The following is a 19,861-nucleotide window of genomic DNA, read 5'->3' as shown; positions in this document are numbered from 1 at the left end:
GCAAATGCCCAGTGTTTTACTGCAGAGCAAGCAGTAAGGCTGCCCATCGTGCTCATTGACAGCAAACTGATTCTTCCACTCTTCAAGCACTCTCCTACCTTTGCTATTGATGCTACGAGTCTTCTGTTTTGGTCTTGTTCCTTCATTGGAATTTTCCTCACTTCTTTTTTCTCTTCTAATGATAAATTTATCTGTTTTGATCGCTAATTGATAACTGTTTTAAATCTGCCAAAGCGTGCGCTCGTAATTGTGTGTGTTAACTGTGAAATTGCGTCAGTGTAGGTCTGCGCATGTCGGAAAACAATAGCTAGGCCTATATGATCACCAAAATTATTTTATGTGACAAAAACAATTATTGTTCAAACATTTATTTCTTTAATACATTTTAAGTTAGGCCTGTTTGAAATGAAAAAAAAAAAAAAGATTTGTAAAACTAGAAGGGTTTTTTTTTTAACGTGGTCAGCATCACGAGCCACATTCGCATGCAGCCCATGGGTTGAGAACCACTGATGTAGAGCAACAATTATTTTTTTCAGATCCTCAGAGAGTTCTTTGCCATGAGGTGCCATGGTGAACTTCCAGTGACCAGTATGAGAGAGTGAAAGCGATAATACCAAATTTAACACACCTGCTCCCCATTCATACCTGAGACCTTGTAACACTAACAAGTCACATGACACCGGGGAGAGTAAATGGCTAATTGGGCCCAATTTGGACATTTTTACTTAGGGGTGTACTCATATTTGTGGCCAAAGGTTTAGACATTAATGGCTGTGTGTTGAGTTAATTTGAGGGTACAGCAAATTTACACTGTTATACAAGCTGTACACTCCCTACTTTACATTGTAGCAAAGTGTCATTTCTTCAGTGTTGTCACATGAAAAGATATAATAAGATATTTACAAATATCTGAGGGGTGTACTCACTTCTGTGAGATACTATATATATATATATATAATTTTTTTTTTTTTGAGAATGGATAATTATTATATATAACAAGTAATAATTGTGATTCTTGAAACTGATCAGTATATTATTAATCTTTAGCAAAAACTTAAACTCAATTTAATCAATCGCTGACAGTTAAAACAAATGCACCCCTCCCCCACCCTCCAACGTAACAACCTAGTGGTTGAGTTACTGAGCATGGGCTTTTTGCATTCTCTTCAAAAAGCAGCTCTCAGCAGGGCTCTGAACCAAATGTACCACGCATGTCCTGAAAAGTGAAGCCAAAACAGGACTACTACTCATTAGTCCTGCATTACTTACTGCATTGTTACTTATTAACAAGTGTTACCCATAAAATAAATGACTTTTCTCCTAAAGAGAATATAATTACTTTGGATGTTAAAATATGTTCTCAGAACTGTGCACTGTTTGTTTATGGGCAGCTTATGGAAGTTAGTCACAGCATCTTTAGGCTATGAGTGAAACGCAGGGTGGCGGTCTGAGGTTCGCAGTTCCCCCATCAAACACGACATGAAAGCCAACACCAATGGAAATGGGATAGCAGTGATTACACTTGACTTGCTTTTAATTGTTTAATTTTTACTTATAAAATGTTTGTTAAATGAGATAAAATGTATAATATTGTATACATGTTAAAACGGCATAAAATATGCTGTAATATGAAATATGTCCTGAAAAGTGAAGCCAAAACATTTCGATCGGCCCCTGTGGCTGGCTGCAGTATAGGCCAAAAACTCCGCCCTCTCTATGTAATCAAATGGGATTAATGTGAGCCAAAATGTGAGCCAAACTGAAAGTACACTTAAAAATTACACTTAAAAGATGTTTTTTTTTTTTTTTTTTTTTGTCATTTTAAGTAGTTCAACAAGCAGATCACGTACATTCGTTCATATATATTTTTTTTTTTTCAGTAAGTTTGATTTTAATTAGTTTTTGATGTTATAAAAACGGGGTGTAATGTCATGATTGACAGCCGTGTTAGCGAATGAGTCTACAGGAGCGAGAGTATGAACAGGACCTTGATGCTGCAGTTCCACTACTGGATCACTACTGTGCAGATTCAGGTTTTGAATGATGTAATAGGCAATGATAAGGCTTGTTTGAGATGCATCGGTTCTGCGCAGACTGATCGGCATATGGCATCAAAGTACCGTGAGAGTGTTTTGGAGAGCTATATTCGGTCTCGCGGTACTTTGATGTCATATGCCGATCGGTCTGTGCAGTGGCGATGCATCTCAAACAAGCCTACTGTTTCTGGGATATTTTGGCTTCATTTTTCGACATTGGAAGGAAGTGGAGATGCACCATCCATCTTTTTTTTTTTTTTTTTTTTTCTTCACAGTCTATGCTCTGAACCATGTCCAAGGAATGAAAAAAAGCGAAATTTTAACAGGAACATAAAAACTGCATGTTAGAGTAGAACTGCTACTATTCTTGGAAAAAAAAAATACTATTTTTTAAATAATTAAACATCATGTTGTCAAACTTAGTATTGTGGCTTTATATATATGGTCATTACATTATTAACATTTTCCCAAAATCAAGCTCAGATGGAATTTACAAGGTTTTTCACCAGCAAATTGTTTTGTCAGTCATTAGTTCGGCCGCATCTAAGGCAGTAAGTGCATCGCATTACATTTTCATCATCTTTGTAGGGTGGCCTCAAAAAGTCAAACAACAGTCTGGATCTACAGTATATACAGATAAAAAGGGGTTCAAAAGCTCCGACCATAAGAAATACCCATAACTTGACAATGAAACATGGCATACAGTATAAGCTCAAGGCCTAAATCCATAATCACATGAGAGGCAAACGTACGAATCAACAATAATCCACCTAGGGCAAGACAGACCACATGATTAAATAGGCCTACCTGAAATAAGAAACACCTGGAACTAATTAACATGAACAGAACTACAAGGACCATGACAAGAACTACAAAAGAACATGAATGGCAAATTGCAAAATAAAAAAAATAAATAAAAAACATGACAAAATACAGAATCCTGACAAACTTACAGGTTACAAAGTTCATTGTAGCTATGTGAGCAGTCAGTTTTTCCCGCCATTTAATATATTGGCCCAAATCTTGTGTTATAAAAGATGAAGTGCTATGCATGGGCTGTATTGCTATGATGGCAAATACCAGACTAAGACACTCCTCAAATACATAAAACATCATCCTTTACAAACACTGTGTTTTTTGAGGATCTTTATTAACCCTTGCACAGCAAACAAGCAAAGGGGGCACTTCATTCTAAATGGAGGCGGGTGGAGATACTGAACAAGGTTTTGCCGACAGTTTGAGAATCCACTGGAGTAACAAGGTTTAGTCACAAGCTATTTTCAGAATAAAGTCCTCTTCAAGCTTTTGTATTATAGGCAAAAAAGGTAAAAAAATAACATTATTAATGTGTTGTAAATCACTATATTTAATGCAAAGCAACACAGGGGTGCGATGTCAGTCACCTAAACGAGTGTCACATCTTTTCCACATGATGGAAACGCTTGATTCCTTGCTGTAACACTTTAGAATAAGGGTCCATTATTAATAAGTAACTATGCAGGAAGTAATGCAGGACTAATGAGTAGTACTACATTAATACTTCAGCTACTACTATTACCTAATATAGAAACAAGCTTAACTAATCAGTAAGTAATATCAAATTTAGGACTAAGATAGTTCCTTATTAGGTAATCAATAATTATAGAATGAGATTGGAATCATTAAGAACTAACAGGTAACTATGGCAAATTATAAAGAATTACTAATTAATTACTAATCACAACATTCAAGTGTCTGAGATGTGAGCAATTGTCTTGTTTTTTACTGTCAACGTGGTCATAAAATGCATCATTAATTACTCAAGTGTTACCTAGTCACTATGCAGGAACTACTAGTGATCTGGACCATTATTTTAAAGTGAAAAAGATGTTACAATTCGTCAGTTAGTTAGTTATTAATGATGCTAATCTCATTCAGTAATTATTGATTACCTAATAAGGAACTATCTCCTAAATTCGATATTACTTGCTGATTAGTTAAGCTTGTTTCTATATTAGTTAATAGTAGTAGCTGAAGTGTTAATGTAGTACTACTGATTAGTCCTGCATTACTTACTGCATTACTTATTAATGTCGGACCATTATTCTAAAGTGTTACCCATAAAATAAATGACTTTTCTCCTAAAGAGAATATAATTACTTTGGATGTTAAAATATGTTCTCAGAACTGTGCACTGTTTGTTTATGGGCAGCATATGGAAGTTAGTCACAGCATCTTTAGACTTTAAACCCAGATTTTGATTCAACTCGAAGAGATTGAGTACATATTACTTAAATGTGTCTAATTTATTGACATTACTTGTTAATTCTGATTAAGCTGAACTTTTTCTTGTCCTTTCTTATTGTAATTGAGTTTTTAAGTCCAATCAGTAGTGTCTACTCAAACAAACTGAGTTTGTATTACTTAAACATGTGTCATGTATTACTTAAACATGTATTAAACATGTATTACTTAAACATGTGTTAATTATGAATTCTGAGTAAACTGTACTTTTTAATGAATTATGTGTTTGAGCTAAAACAACTTAATATCATCAAGTTTTGCCTGTCCAACGGTATTACTTATAAAATATAAGTATATTCTACTAATTTGTGGGTGTATTTGAATGTGTTAATAAATGTAAGTTAAATGTAACTTAAATTATGAAGTTTTTCTCCTGACGACGCCTCCTACACACTGGTTTGCGGCAGGTAATGACGCCATTTTGTCATGGTGTGTGTGAATTCAAGGAGCTGTTGATGAGCAGTTGGAACATTTGTTTTGGCTGTTCTACAGACATTTTTTCCAAACATTTACCTTTTTATATTTTTTTTACTAAAGGAGAAAATCACAATTTTTAAGTTACCATCATCGAGGTCAGGGTTTGTTTTAGATGAGCTCTTGACCCTTGACTTTTTAATATTAGATTTTGTTTGGGCAGTTTTAACTGCATTAAAACCAACCAGACAAGCAAAGTTAAAAGATAATCAGGTGGTGTTGATTATGTTTTCACATAATCATTATTTGATCTGAATCACTGAATTCATTTAGAGCCCAATCTCAATCTGAGTTAGATTTACATTATTGATTACAGCAGCACTGTGATTCTACAGCGGAAGATCAACTTTATCGATACATTTTTTTTTTTTAAAGTTGTCCTTATCACAAAAAAAATAAAAAATAAATAGGCACACACAGACATCAAGATTCAGCCTGTGAATCTCAACGACGGTGACAAGCAACATATTCTGATCAACAGATCAACTCTGAACATTAGAAAACAAGCTACTAAAAAGTCACAGAAAACCGGTAAAATTTATATAGTGAGAATAAAGAAAATTACTAAGACAATTCAGCTCATAATTTATTCATGCAGCAATGCATGATGGGAGGCATTGATGAATTTTGATTGAAGTTAAATATACTAGGTGAAATAACTACATAAGTAATTAATATTACAAAACATTTTAAGTTAAATTAACTTGAATTATTAAGTTAACATTACTTACATTTTTTAGGGCAACCAGTTTCCTTAAATTTTTTAAGTCAATTCAACTTAAATGTTCTATTCCATTCCATTATGGGCTTAAGTACATTGAACGTAGTCCACTTCACTTATTCAACTAATGCTTCATTAATTAAACATTTTAAGGCAACGAGTTACCTTGGTTTTTTTAAGTAGATTCTACTTATCCGGGTTTACAAACACAGGGTGACGGTCTGAGGTTTGCAGTTCCCCCATCAAACATGAGCCCAGCTCCAACATGAGAGCCAACACCAATGGAAATGGCATAGCAGTGATTACACTTGACTTGCTTTTAAATGTTTAATTTTTGCTTATAAAATGTTTGTTAAATGAGATAAAATGTATGTGGTTGTGTGGATTATTTTACAAAGGATTAGAGGAAATAAGTTTAAATTATTGTTTTTCTTAACTCACTGGTTTTATTTGTCATGGTATGAAATGTAGTTACTCGGATCTACTTAATTTTTTTTTTTTTTTTTACTTATGTTAATTTTACTTACATTTACACAATTTATAAGGTATATGTAACTGATTTCACTGCTTGAAAATGTAAATTTTAGGTGTAAAAATGTTTCACCAAAAAAAAAAAAAAAAACCTGAGTACATTAATTTTTAGAGTGCTCTTTTGCAGGGTTAATTCCTCACTGCCTCATTAGCTATCCACATGATTTGTACAGTCAAAAAAAATTGTGACTGAAAATTATTCTCAGTTTGGTTGAAAATCTACATGACAAACAGTGGAAATGGAAAATGGGCAGCTGATTCGCAAAGGCATTTAAACAGGTTGCATGAATGTACAATGTGAATCAGTGATTATGAAAAGACCAGACTCTGACTCAAGTCCAAAACCATATTTCAGAAGCATTTAAATTCGGCCTGGCATAGGATTCGAATGAGCTGGTCTCAACTAGTCATAGAAAATATGGTCTTGAACTTAGACTTAAGTTCTACAACACTGATGTGGATTCTAGAAACCTGAATACCCAGTATCATGGTCTTCCCCCATTAATTCATTAATGCTCCAACTGTTTGTCTTAGGGAACCAATGAGATCAAATGGACAGTAAGAGGAGTCTCTTGATCTCTGATTTCTCCAGTACAGTTTCAAAAAAGCTGTATTGTGATCAGATTTCCCAAGGTAGAGTAACAGCCGATTTAATTTCGCATCATGCAGAAAATCCTGAGAGGAATTGAATATTTAAATGGGACATACCTGAGAACACCATTAGGCTTTTTGAGCCACCACTGAGCATTAAAAGTTTCCTCTGGGTCTCTCTCTCACACATTAACATACACAAAGCCTTTCATTAAAAACAGCAGCATAGCAGACTGCTCACACACACAACCATTAATGATGGCAGCGAAAGGTAGTGCTTAGTCAACATGAATGTTAATTAAATCTCTAATGACCCCAAACTAACATGGACTTCACCAGCACAATCACTACTTTATTGGGTAAAAACAAGCATGATGGGTTCTACCACGGTAGCAGCTCTCTTTTGCCTACATAAGTGGATGTGTGTGTGCTGAAGATAAATGAACGTGTAAAGTGCTTCCATTGTAGCAGCTCCGCAAGCAATGTCCTCAGGGACTTTGTAATCTCACTTGGCACCAATAACCCTGTATCTGAGGAAATTTTAGTGTGTGTGAAAGTGTGTATATGTAAAAAGGAGTGGCTAGGATGATAAAAAGGCCTTGTATCAAACGACCACACACACACTCACACACACGTGCACGTGTAGAAAACGCTACATTTTTCTTTGTCAGCTACGGATCATGTTTCACTGCACGCCGCTGACGTGGCCAGTCTCCGTTGACACTGATGCTGTTTTTGACTGACCTCTGCAGCCTGTGTTCCATAACTTTTACACTTCGACCTCTACGTTTTTCAGATGCACCAATCACTTTTATAGCTCTTAAACTCTGATCTCTACCTCTCAGGCTTTTTTACTGAAATGACAGGCACATCTCATTGCAGATTTTATGATAATAAAGTGGCTTAGAACAGAATAGTCTTAATGATTGCTTCAAAGAGAAAAGACTTGCAGAATGATTTTTCTAGGAATGTTACATTTCTATTCAGTGTTGTGCTGTATATTCACTGTATGGACGAATAAACACCCACTTTTTTCCAAAATAGCTTCCACTGGAAAAAAAAAAATGGTTTTCCTTTAAAACATGTCTTTAATACTTCACTCTTCAAAGTTTAATGCATCAGGAAACATTGTCATAAATCATGTGAAAAGGACTATAGAGATATGACCTTCATTTTTACGAGTAATAATATCTTAAATGCATCCCCTTCTTTTTCTCTAGAGAATTACACAGGTGCAAGGGCGTGATGGAACGCTGCTGGACAGAAGTATGGGCGTGGTCTTGTTATCTCATTTGCATAGTTTCCCTACTCTCAATAGAGTGCAACAGTCGGCTTCTGCAAGTAAGAACTCCATTCATTTTCTCCACAGGGAAATTAATTTTATACGATAACTTATAAATCTTTAAAGGGCAAAGTTTCAAAAAACGAGTTGGATGTATGATGGAGTATTTCTGCGCCAAATATACTCCTTCAGACTCCTTCACAAGTTTTGGAAAGTTTTTGTTCAAGTATTGCCCTGTATTACGTGATAAAGGGTGGAATTCCTTGTATGGGCACTTCTCCCAGAAAAGCGGAAAAGCACGCCCATCAATGCGCTTCGTTCGGGTTACGGAAGTCGTTGGCAGTGCTGCACAGGACTTGCTCGAGTATAATTTGTCACTTTGTTTTTAGACCACAAAAATCAACAATGTCACCAAAGAAGTGTGTTTTTGGTTGTGAGGGAAAGATAGCCTTGTTCAGCTTCCCAAAGATCCCAGCGTTAAGTGGAGCAGAGAGATTTGTGCTCACACATTACATTGATGCGCTCTTGACATTTGTCAAAAAATAACCATAGAAACCGCCTTGAATTAACTATCAAAATTAGAATAAAGTTGTGTCATCTAGTCACTTTTTTATTGGTTAAAATGAATGGAGAATATCTTTCTGTGGCTGCTCGAGCCCTCAGGATTGGCGCTAATTGTTTTTATAAACGATGTTCAACGCTGGATCATTTGAAACTGAAAGATGGAACCAGAGATGGGGAGTAAAACTGCATCAAATGTGTGTTTTGTTGGCAGTTGGTGCGTAAGTGCATATAATGTAAATAACACGAACGTATAATGAATCAAAAGTTATCCAGGGATAATGCAATGGTGTATTGTGTGTGTTTAAATACATTTGTTTAGCTGACCATTGATAGCTTCTCTACACAAAAGCTGCGCATGCTCCTCTTTCGCTTCGTCTACGGCACGCCTCCAGGAGCTCGGCTGTTTTCGGAAAGACTTGGTACAGCATATCTGTCTTTTATGAATCTGATGAAACTAAAACTCTTCGGAGATATGAAGGATGCTGTACTACTCTATAGGTACTCAAAATTAACATGAGATTGGCCGAAACTGTGTGTGTTATGTACCTTTTAAAGACAGACCTACTGAGAGCCATGAGATTGTTAATCGATGGTATTTGCTTCTCCTGAAGCCGTCAGCCTGCAATATTTCAGCTTATTTTTAAAATGATCCTGTTTAAAAGTGCAGTATGTAATATTGGTTTCATTTACATGCACCCAAATAATCCATTTGTAATCGGATTGACGGATTCAATTGGATTAAAAAACGTTCATGTAAACACCTTAATTGATCCGATTGAGCTCGATCCAAATGAGATTTCAATTGGATTGGAAGGGGTGGTTTATTCCTTTTCTAATCCAATCCAAAAGCAAAAAATGACCATGTAAATGCTTGAATCCAACTACTACCTCAATCATATTCAGAAGTCTCTGGAGCACATGTGCAGTGCAATGTTGACACGCATTACGCAGTGTGCAAGTTCACATTCACATCTATAGTTGTAAAGATGTATGCCAAAAGACAGTGGCGTATGTATCTCTTCATCACAATATTGAAAATCTTTCCGATTTAAAACAAGTAGGGGAACCAATGGATATCACAGCGGTGTTATGCCGGTGAAAAAGTCGCAACCTCAGTCAGTATTCAAAGTGAAATTAAAAAGTGACGGAGCTGCCTGACGCTGCATTAACGGACCATATTCTCTCAGAGACGAATTTCAACATAAAATGCTTAAAACGGTATATACTGTCTTCATTTATTCCATTATTTCTCATGTAGCTGTACATATAGGCTTGTGAAACAAATGAGAATAATAGTATTTCGTGTTAAACAGGTTGTTTTCTTTTAAGTCGTGCTTGAAGTAGCCTAAAGCTGTGCTAATTTTGATTGATGACTGCAGTGTTAGGAAATATTATAGCCTATTCTCTTAATAATTTTAATTAGCTATAGGCCTTTAATTCATCATATAATAGACCTAAAAAAATGTTTAAACCATTTTCAAAGATAGCCTAATCTTTTATTATCCTCACAGCACGTAGTATAATATTAATTTAATAATAAAAGAAGCCGAACCTAATAGTAATAATAATAGACTAGAAGAATGTAACAGGCCTACATTAATTGGAAATACCAAATCCTCTTAATAGTGCCAAGATTTGATGCTTTGTACAATATCTCTGGCTAGTCGATACATAATCATCGTCTGTTGACGCAACCCGGGTTACCGCAAGTGTGATTGATATGACGTCACACGCAGAGCATGTGCTCTGTTTAAGAACATGCAACAGGAATGATCACAATTGATAATGGAAGGCAAGGAGACTTGCACACTTGAAAGTTGATGAGTTTTATACGGGTTTTAATATGCTCCTGTTCATAGAGATTTTTGCTGAGGCTTTTTAGGTCGGGTAGAATCTGCGATCTCCGACCCAGTTTGTTTACACTCTTGTGTTTTCCGCCAAATGGCAACCGGGGTGTGAAAATACTATTGGGTAAATTGGCAGTGGGCGGGATCACACAGTCTAAAACAAAAACAGACATTCTGTCACTCATTTCAAAGTTAGATAACTGGCTGTAGCTTTGTTTTTCAGAGAAATGTGCATGTGAACTTAGCACGTTCCTAAATTTCCGTAAACATATTATCAAATTTTTATGCTTTAGTACAGTCAAAAAAATTACATACAGCACCTTTAATAGCAGAATTCCTGGTGAAAAACTGCATTACCCTTGATGCTGCACAGAAAGTTACACCAATCAGAGTTGAAAAAAGCGACACATTCCAAAAGATCTTGTCAGCTCCACCCACTCCCTTGAAGCACTGCGAATGATGTAATCGAGTTGATCTCTCTATGCTCTCAAAATACTGGGTGTTAGTTCACCCAAAAATGAAAATTCTGTCATTAATTACCCACCCTCATGTCGTTCCACAACCGTAAGACCTTCGTTTATCTTTGTAACACTAATTAAGATATTTTTGATGAAACCTGAGAGCTTTCTGACCTCCGAGAGAAGTAGTAAAAACATTGTTAAAATAGTCAACGTGACTACAGTGATTCAGCCTTACTGTTGTGAAGTGACAAGAATACTTTTTGTGCGCAAAAACAAAACAAAAATAATGAGTTTAAAGGTGCCCTAGAATGCTTTTTCAAAAGATGTAATATAAGTCTAAGGTGTCCACTGAATGTGTCTGTGAAGTTTCAGCTCAAATACCCCATAGATTTTTTTTATTAATTTTTGTAACTGCCTATTTTGGGGCATCATTAAATATGCGCCGATTCAGGCTGCGTCTCCTTTAAATGCTTGTGATCCCCGCCCCCGAGCTCGCGACTCTAATACATTGCATAAGCAAAGTTCACACAGCTAATATAACCCTCAAAATGGATCTTTACAAAGTGTTCGTCATGCAGCATGTCTAATCACGTAAGTATAGTATTTATTTGGATGTTTACATTTGATTCTGAATTATTTTGAGGCTGTGCTCCGTGGCTAACAGCTAATGTTACACTGTTGGAGAGATTTATAAAGAATGAAGTTGTGTTTATTAATTATACAGACTGCAAGTGTTTAAAAATGAAAATAGCGACGGCTCTTGTCTCTGTGAATACAGTAATAAATTATGGTAACTTTTAACCACATTTAATAGTAAATTAGCAACATACTAACGAAACGTTTAGAAAGACAATTTACAAATATCAGTAAAAATATCATGTTATCATGGATCATGTCAGTTATTATTGCTCCATCTGCCATTTTTTGCTGTTGTCCTTGCTTGCTTACCTAGTCTGATGATTGAGCTGTGCAGATCCAGACGTTAATACTGGCTTGTCTAATGCTTGAACATGAGCTGGCATGCAAATATTAGGGGCGTACATATTAATGATCCCGACTGTTATGTAACAGTCTGTGTTATGTTGAGATTCGCCTGTTCTTCAGAGGTCTTTTAAACAAATCAAATTTACATAAGAAGGAGGAAACAATGGTGTTTGAGACTCACTGTATGTCATTTCCATCTACAGAACTATCACTTTCAACTATTATTCAACTATGCCAAGGTAAATTAAATTTTCCATTCTATGGCAGCTTTAACAATTGCTTCTCTTCAGTATCAGTCTCCTGTGATGTTCAGGTAACACAGTGCAGCGCTTCCGGGATCTGCGTCAACATCACATGCATCCATTTCAGTGCTCACGTGAACAGTATCAGCCAATACTGAGCCGGCATTCTGACATAGAACCTGGAAACGCTGCACTGTGTTTACATGAACAGTATAGGAGAATGAAGAGAAATTGTTGAATAAAGTAAGAAAGGTCAGAAAGCTCATGGATTTTATAAAAAATATCTTAATTTGTGTTCTGAAGATGGTCTTACGGGTCTTCTGAAAGGTGTTACGGATGTGGAACGACATGAGGGTGAGTAATTAATGACAGAATTTTCATTATTGGGTAAACTAACCCTTTAAATGTGTGTGTGTGTGTGTGTGTGTGTGTGTGTATATATATATATTGCAATAAACTTAAAATATATTGTTTTTATATGTAACCCCTCACCCAGGTCCTACTTGCCCCGCTCTGCACGGGCCTTGAACCTGGGTCTCCGGCGAGGGAGTTAGATGCTCTAACGAGGAGGCTAAAAGCTACAACCTCTAGTGTTAGTCGCTGGAGTATCTCGTGAGATCAGAGGAGTGAGGTTTACTCTCACAGCGACTACTAGCTGGCCTCCTTTACATATATATAATCAACATTTGTATATGAGTAGTTTTATATTTCTTCTTAGTTTTTCATTCAATTATGCGGTTTACAATGCTTCATGGGATTCTTCCCCTCAAATAAAACTGTTAAATACAGTCTTGTACCTTTGTCTTTTTCAAAAACCTTTTTTCTCCAATTCAAAGTTTGTAGTGTCGTGATTCACCTCGAAGCTGGTTGGCTTGGTTGATGGCTTATACACACTTTAACAATGACTATTTTAAAATCCCTATGGGAAAAATGAATGGAAAAAATACTAGCGCCGCTGAAAAAGGGGAAGGGCGCTAATGCACTCTATAGGATTTCACTCTGACCAGCACCACACAACAAATGGAACCTTTAGGAAAAATAAACACATCTGATGTATTAATCAATACTACCCGCTCCTGTGGTTCATCTGGACTCAGCACGTCGGGCATGTAAAATAACAAAAACGCAATCATGCCATTGTTTTAGCACTCCAATATTTATGTTACCTTAATGCAAATTAATCATCACAGGTCAAAGTGAAGGATGCAGTCAAGGGTGACAGACACACGCAACATTTATGGCATGTCCTTCGAGTATCTATATAGAGCACCAGCAAACTCATCACTCTATGCTAATGAGACACTGAATGTCACCTTGTGGTCCACACAAACACACACAACCAATTGCCCATAACATGTGAGGTCAAAGACCAAATCTAATTGTCTAAATAAACACCAGCTCAACAGATATGAACTTTAACACTGAAGGATTGGATTGAAAGCACGATAGAGATGAAGAATAAGAGAGAAAGGTAGAGTTTAGGGAGGAATAACAGTAACATTTCTGTCATTTTGGTCTCTCTTCATCCATTTGTAGACAACAATGTTTTATTTGAGAGCTGGAGTGCAGGGCTGTGCTGGTAAATGGGCACATTGCCGTGTTTACCGTGGCTTTGTTAAGACAGTGATGGGATGATGCCACCTGCACATTTCAAGATAAGAAAATGTCAAAAATCTCCAAAGACACAATGACATGCATAGAAAAGCCCTCTCTTTCAACGCTCTCTCTGTGTTCTCACTCTCACACACTCAGTATTACTGATGACTATTACAGAACACAGCCGACACATCAAACTCTGACCTAATAACACAGCGCTGTCGAATGGTTTGACAGACAGCCTGTTTGGAGATATTGCGGTTCACGTCTGTGTTTACCTACTCTCACTTTTTTCTCTGTCTTTTCCCTGTTCCCATTGACAGTTGTTCATGTGCTCTAGTGAGCAATAAAAAGCTGAAATTAAAAAAAAATGCATTTTCAAACCCCATCTGCCTTTCAGAAATCACTGAAGACAAGAACTCTGGCATTCTGAGGTCAGATAATGCAAATTACATAGAGAACAAAAGAATATTTTAAAACAGCCCCAGTAATTTCACTGTTTTTTTTTTCTCTCTGTCATTGTTTTCATCTTCCTATTTTGGTTTCTTTCATAGTCCTTTGATTATCCCTTCACTTTCTCTCACATCTCAGTTTGTGACCTTTATTAAATAAATTATTTTAGAGAATGAACACACTTTCTGGAGTTTTATTTCGTCTCTAACGTTTGCCAATATAATGACGTTATAGCTATGTGAAGCCTGAATCTGAGAAGCATTGCCAGATTGTAATAAAGACTGTGAAAAAAATGCAAATGACAATCCATAATTTAAAACCATATGGTACTTCATATTAATGAATGAGGGACTTCAATAAAATGCTTCTTCTGAGTGGAAATAACTGGAATAGCTTAGCATATTCTCTCACACTCATGCCAACACAGCAAGCACATAAGTGATAGATATTGGTGGTAAATTAAATCTGGGCTATTGCTGTTTCAGACATGCAATTCACACTGGAACTCATTCTCAGGTACTAACATATGCGTGTGTAAATTGTATTTCACACCAAATGCGTTTAGATTTTTATGGAATTATAATATATCCAAACACACATTTATTATCTTCACGAGCATATCGCCACTCTCTGGCTCACATGGTCTTCAAACATCCGTTAAAGTATCACTGTCAGACAGCCTTGAGTGCACAGTGTTATTCTCAGGCTCTGACCGTCTTTGATATCTGCAAATTATGTAATGCAAACCCTATGTCCATGAAAAATAGGGTTTGAATATTGGGTTAGGGTTAGGCTAGTCAATATTGTTTTAAGTTTTGTTTTGAACAAATGAACATAAAAATGAATGAACAAACTAAATAATTAATGTATTTAAGAGGAATGAATGAATAAATAAAAAAATAGCAACTGAATGAAATAATTTCCACATGTACATGCATAAAAGTTATTCAGTGTCTGAAAATAAGTAAGCTTGATTTTCTTGACTAAATGAATCAGTGGGCAAATTAGCAGGTTATTATATGTCATTTAAAACTAAAGACTAAATTTAAAGACCCCAAGTATTCAAGTAATCAAATGCTCAGTTTGTTTTTATAGCTCAGTACATAGGACAGATGGTGGAAATCACCACCTCAAAATTATTTTAGACGAATTCTTATTTTTTCTCTGTATGAGACAGTCATTCATGCTCAGGCCAGATGTGCACGTGAATGGTTGGTAACCCTGTGAATGAAGCACTAGGTTAATTCTTGAATTTCACAGTGTGGCAAGACAGCTGCTGACCCTTCTCTGAAGCTGCAAATGAGTCATACGAGTATTATCCTAATAACTCCTTGTCATGAGCCAGTGAATGATTCTCATCCACTTTTAGGGGCCGTTCACAAGGGACGCAGTTTTTAAGTTTTCTTGCATTGCATTCTCACCTTTGGAATGCGTTACCATTAGGTTACCTTGCGTTTAGCTGTTTTGGATGCAAGAACGCGTCCTGTGTTAACATTCCCTCATCTTTCAGTTAATTAATGTGGACTAAACGCGCGCACTCACCCGCGTTTCTCAGTTTTCTATTTCTGAGCACCGAGATGATCACCAGCACGTTACCGAGCACATCCACCACGCTCGTGAAGATCAGCACACTGGCCAGCACCATGACGACCCATGCTGGCCGCGCGCCTGCTCCGCTACCCCAAGCGCGACCCTGCCCGACTTCCGTCCGGTTCCTGATGAGGGAAACATTCTCGGGCATGTCGAATAAACTTCACCCTCTCCCACAAAAACACGCTCGGTATCTTTCTCACAAAGCTTCTGTCATCTTCACCTTCGTCAACAATTACATATTTCCATATGCTCAACAATCCTTGGGAAGCTCGGCGATGGGTTTTGCTTTCTCATTAATGTGCCACACGAAACATAAATTTTCCACCCGGCTATTGTCTTGACTGACGAATATGTTCAACTTCACGGCGCTTGTTCTCCCCCTCGCGCGCCTTTTAAAACTCACTCACGGTGAGCGCGGCGACGCACGAGATGGTCTCGAGCTTCTCTGAGCATTTCGCTCCAGTCGCGTGCGCTCCGTTATTTCCCATTGATAACTGAAGGATTCTGCTGGTGTGGGTTCACTCCTTTTCCTCCTCTTCTCGTTCGGCGTATTTAACGTTACATTGGCGCTTGAGCTGAGTTGAACCGAGACGCCCCCAAAAAGCTGTCAAACGTGGGACGCGTCAGCACGCCTGTATGTCCAGTCAGTCAGACTTTATTTATTTATTAATTCACTCGGCGGCGACGGAATCCGATGCGTGAGATCGGATGATGGGCTCCCGTTTCGGTTGAATTCCTGCCCCAGGAGTGTGAAACCTTTTAAGTGCAATATACGTGACTGGTTTTGACACCAGCGTTAAAACGGCTATCTTTATCTACAACGGTGGTCTTCGCGTTTAAGGAGCAAGACAGTCGTTAAATGAAAGAATCCAACTTAGAAAATGAGCATTTCTGAACAGTATTCCGGTGTTTTCCCGCCTCAAAGGGAGTCCCTCAGACACTCGGCTCCCGCCGGGTGCACGCGAGCAGAGTTTCCGTTCCAGTTGTCGGATAAGTACAGTTAAACGACAGCTGGAGAGACGTCGCCTTCGACCCGCTCTGCACGGCCGGTCTCTTTCGGTCTCCTCATTGAGGACCAAAATGCGTGAGCGCGCGCCACCGCTGTTTACAGCTGCCCCGTTCACATCACGCTCTGGGAGCCTCCGCGTGCGTCTTAACTTGTACTGAGAGCGCGCAGGTGCACGTGAGGGAGTCCTGTCACAAATAACAGGTTTGAATGAAAAGGCCTCGAAGCGTTTTCTCTGCCGAGCGATAGCCTACGTTAAAGTCAACAACGAATTACCAAACACCATGAATGTAGCCTATTTAAATACATTATATCAAATAAATCAAACTCGAATAAAATGAATACATAGCAAATAAAAATATCCTTTGAATATATCATTAAATTAACGTGAAGAATTGTTGTTCCAATATTATGTAGTGAATGCTGGGAGCAGACATCACAATACAATACAGCTTATTCTAGCTACAAACCTTTTACTTAGAGACATCTGACTGACATGATCAGTCACAGTTTGTTTAGTGATGTGCCATTTAGGGGATGGTTTTTTAAAAATAAATTATAGCTTAAAAATAGGTTTTGGAAAAAAAAAATTATTAACAAATTAAAAATACATAAATCTAGCTGAAAATGTGCTAGGTACACTAGGCCTATACAAACATTTGACCCTTCGCAGGGAGTTTGATTGACAAGCGACCTAACCAGTCAGAATGCCGAATCCGCCATTTTGTCTGACAAAGCAGTCAGGAGTTAAAAGAATAACCTCAGTGGATATAAACTTGAAAAATGGATATTGGTGGATATTAAACTTGTATTGACATCTTTCCACGTTTGAAACAACATTCCTTCTCATGTTCATTCATATTTATTTGACGCTATAAATGGACTAGTAGGAAGAGATGATCGGTTTACGAGCCTCTTGAGCTGAGGCGCTACAAGCGATCTGTCACGACCATGGTCACGACACATTAAAGAGCCACAAAACGGTTTTTATTGTTAGAATTAAAAAAAAAAAAAAAAAAACTACACAGTTTGAAAGCTGGGACTTTGTTTAATATTATAAGTAACCTGCTTTGTCTAGTCTGTCAACGTGCTGTCAATGTCCTATTTGCTCCGCGATGCATTTTTCACTGCGTGTGGCGTGACAGCGCCACGGCTTGTCGGACAAAGCAACAGTAACTAAGGGGGGCGAGTATTTGCGAAGGGTCAATTCAGAAAAACAAAGCAGAATGTTTACACAATAGGCTGTATTCTGTTCAGGCTGTTTACCTCAAGTGCCTCAAACAAAACTGAATCTTTAAAAGTGTTGGCACCAACCTGGCAAACCTACCAACGATCCATTATTTCTTCCTCAAAAATGCTTGTGTATCTACACAGTAAACATGACTTTGTTTTCATGCAAACTACAAATGAAAAATATGTGCTCAAACTTGCAGAAGTCAGCCAATCCGATTAGAGATTACAAGGTCGAGAAAGTACTATCCAGTTTTATTTGCAAAATGCATCAGACGGCCAGTAAACAGACCGTGGGCAGTCTGTGGGCATGAAGCCTGAAACTGAGACCAGCTCAACATTGTTTAATTCTGAGACTACTTCTATTAAACAACATTGAAAATTATTGTTTCACAAAACAACCTAATTAAAAGCTTACTGGCGACCATCTGCACTCGCTGCTCCAAACTTTCTGGCTCACCCTCGGTCACCACCTGCCGGTCAAGGCTAAAAATACTACAATGTTTGTTACTACATACTAGGAGATGCATCCTTCCCCATGTTCATATGAAAACTATACCACTGGGTTTGATTAATTTGACCTTATGGTGTCTACCAATTAAAGAGACCTTTTTCCCCCTTCATTTACCTTATAACATTTCTATGGTGCAGACGGATAGCAGCTGAAATGAGAGAGTGCGGAGAAATATAGCCCAGGGAGCCACACAGAAGGAAAGTTACCCACTAGGTCACAATTCATTTAAGGGCACAACCATTGTAGAGTATGTCCCACAGCTATGTGATAGGGCGGGTTCCCATGCCACCACAGAGTACACTAGTACCTGATTTGGCTGCCCATATCTCTTCTATGCCACACACACACACACACACACACACACACACACACACACACACACACACACACACACACACAGAGAGAGAGAGAGAGAGAGAGTCAGAAAGGAAGATTATCCAAGCTTAACACAGCCATGCTTCACCTTGTGAATTTCCTTGCAGCTTGGGAAAAAGGGTTCCAGCATATCATTAACTATTACTCAATTAAACCATATCATGGATACATGAAAATAAATTTGCTCATATGAGTTTTAAAATGTATCTGTGCACAGTGTTAGGAATACATCAAACCTTTGCACTCAGAATGAAAGACCAATGTATATGGACTGCCATGTGTATTTGATTTATGTGCATATATGGATTTGTTTGTGTTTAAAAGATAATAGATAGCTTTGTCTGCACTTTTTTTGGGATGTCAGAATGAGAACAACAACTAAGCAGTATTTACAGAAAGATACAAATTGCATATCTATTTTTTCCTGTTTACAAATACAGATACGGCACAGAAATGTAGAGATGTTTGCTGGCGCGCGTGCGCCTTTATTTATCTCCGCGAGCCAGCGATGCCATCCAGCGTGCGCGCTAAATCTGCACCAGTTTTTTTTTTTTTTTGGGATCCAACACATCTACACGGTTCAACAATAACAGATAACAGCCCTACCTACGCAAATCAGTCCAATGCGAGGTGTTTGAATGATTTTTTTTTTACTCCCACAACATCACTGCTGGGAATAAAGGAGGCGTTTACCGCGTGGAAACCTGACTGCGACTTTTTGGTCGGGTATGTGCGTGGGTATACGGTCTGACTGTTTGAGCGCGCGGCTCGTTAGGAGAATCAGGTTATGTAAGCGGGTGTCTGGTTTCTCCGGGATAGAGAGAGAGGCCTTGCCTTTCTTTGATGTCAAACTGCAGGAAACCCTCTCGAGACCGGCGGTGCTTGTCACTGTCTGTGATTTGGTTTAATTTGTATGGCATGTGAAAAAAAATCACATGCGTGTCTGTGCAAGAGTGAATGAATGTGGGTGAGTTTAACGGTTTGTGAAGTTCTGAGACTGGTTAATGAGTAACATGATTAGTTTAACCCGGTCTAGCCTTTCTCAGTAGAACAACAAACTACAGTGGCCTGAAAAGTT

The 19,861-nt window shown here is 37.8% G+C and overlaps 1 protein-coding gene across 1 annotated transcript in view; it reads right to left on the bottom strand.

The window, feature by feature from the left end:
- mtnr1ba (melatonin receptor type 1Ba) overlaps positions 1-15,806 on the bottom strand; it is a 31,370-nt gene extending 15,564 nt beyond the window's left edge. Inside the window, exon 1 of the mRNA XM_067365250.1 lies at positions 15,608-15,806. Within this exon, the coding sequence (XP_067221351.1) occupies positions 15,608-15,806 (199 nt within the window). The remainder of the gene's footprint in view (positions 1-15,607) is intronic.
- Positions 15,807-19,861: the final 4,055 nt, after the last annotated feature.

This window comes from Chanodichthys erythropterus, chromosome 17 (genome assembly GCF_024489055.1).
Source record: "Chanodichthys erythropterus isolate Z2021 chromosome 17, ASM2448905v1, whole genome shotgun sequence".
NCBI lineage: Eukaryota > Metazoa > Chordata > Actinopteri > Cypriniformes > Xenocyprididae > Chanodichthys > Chanodichthys erythropterus.
Note: the sequence above shows the minus strand (reverse complement) of the source record. Positions and strands in the feature narration are given on the sequence as shown.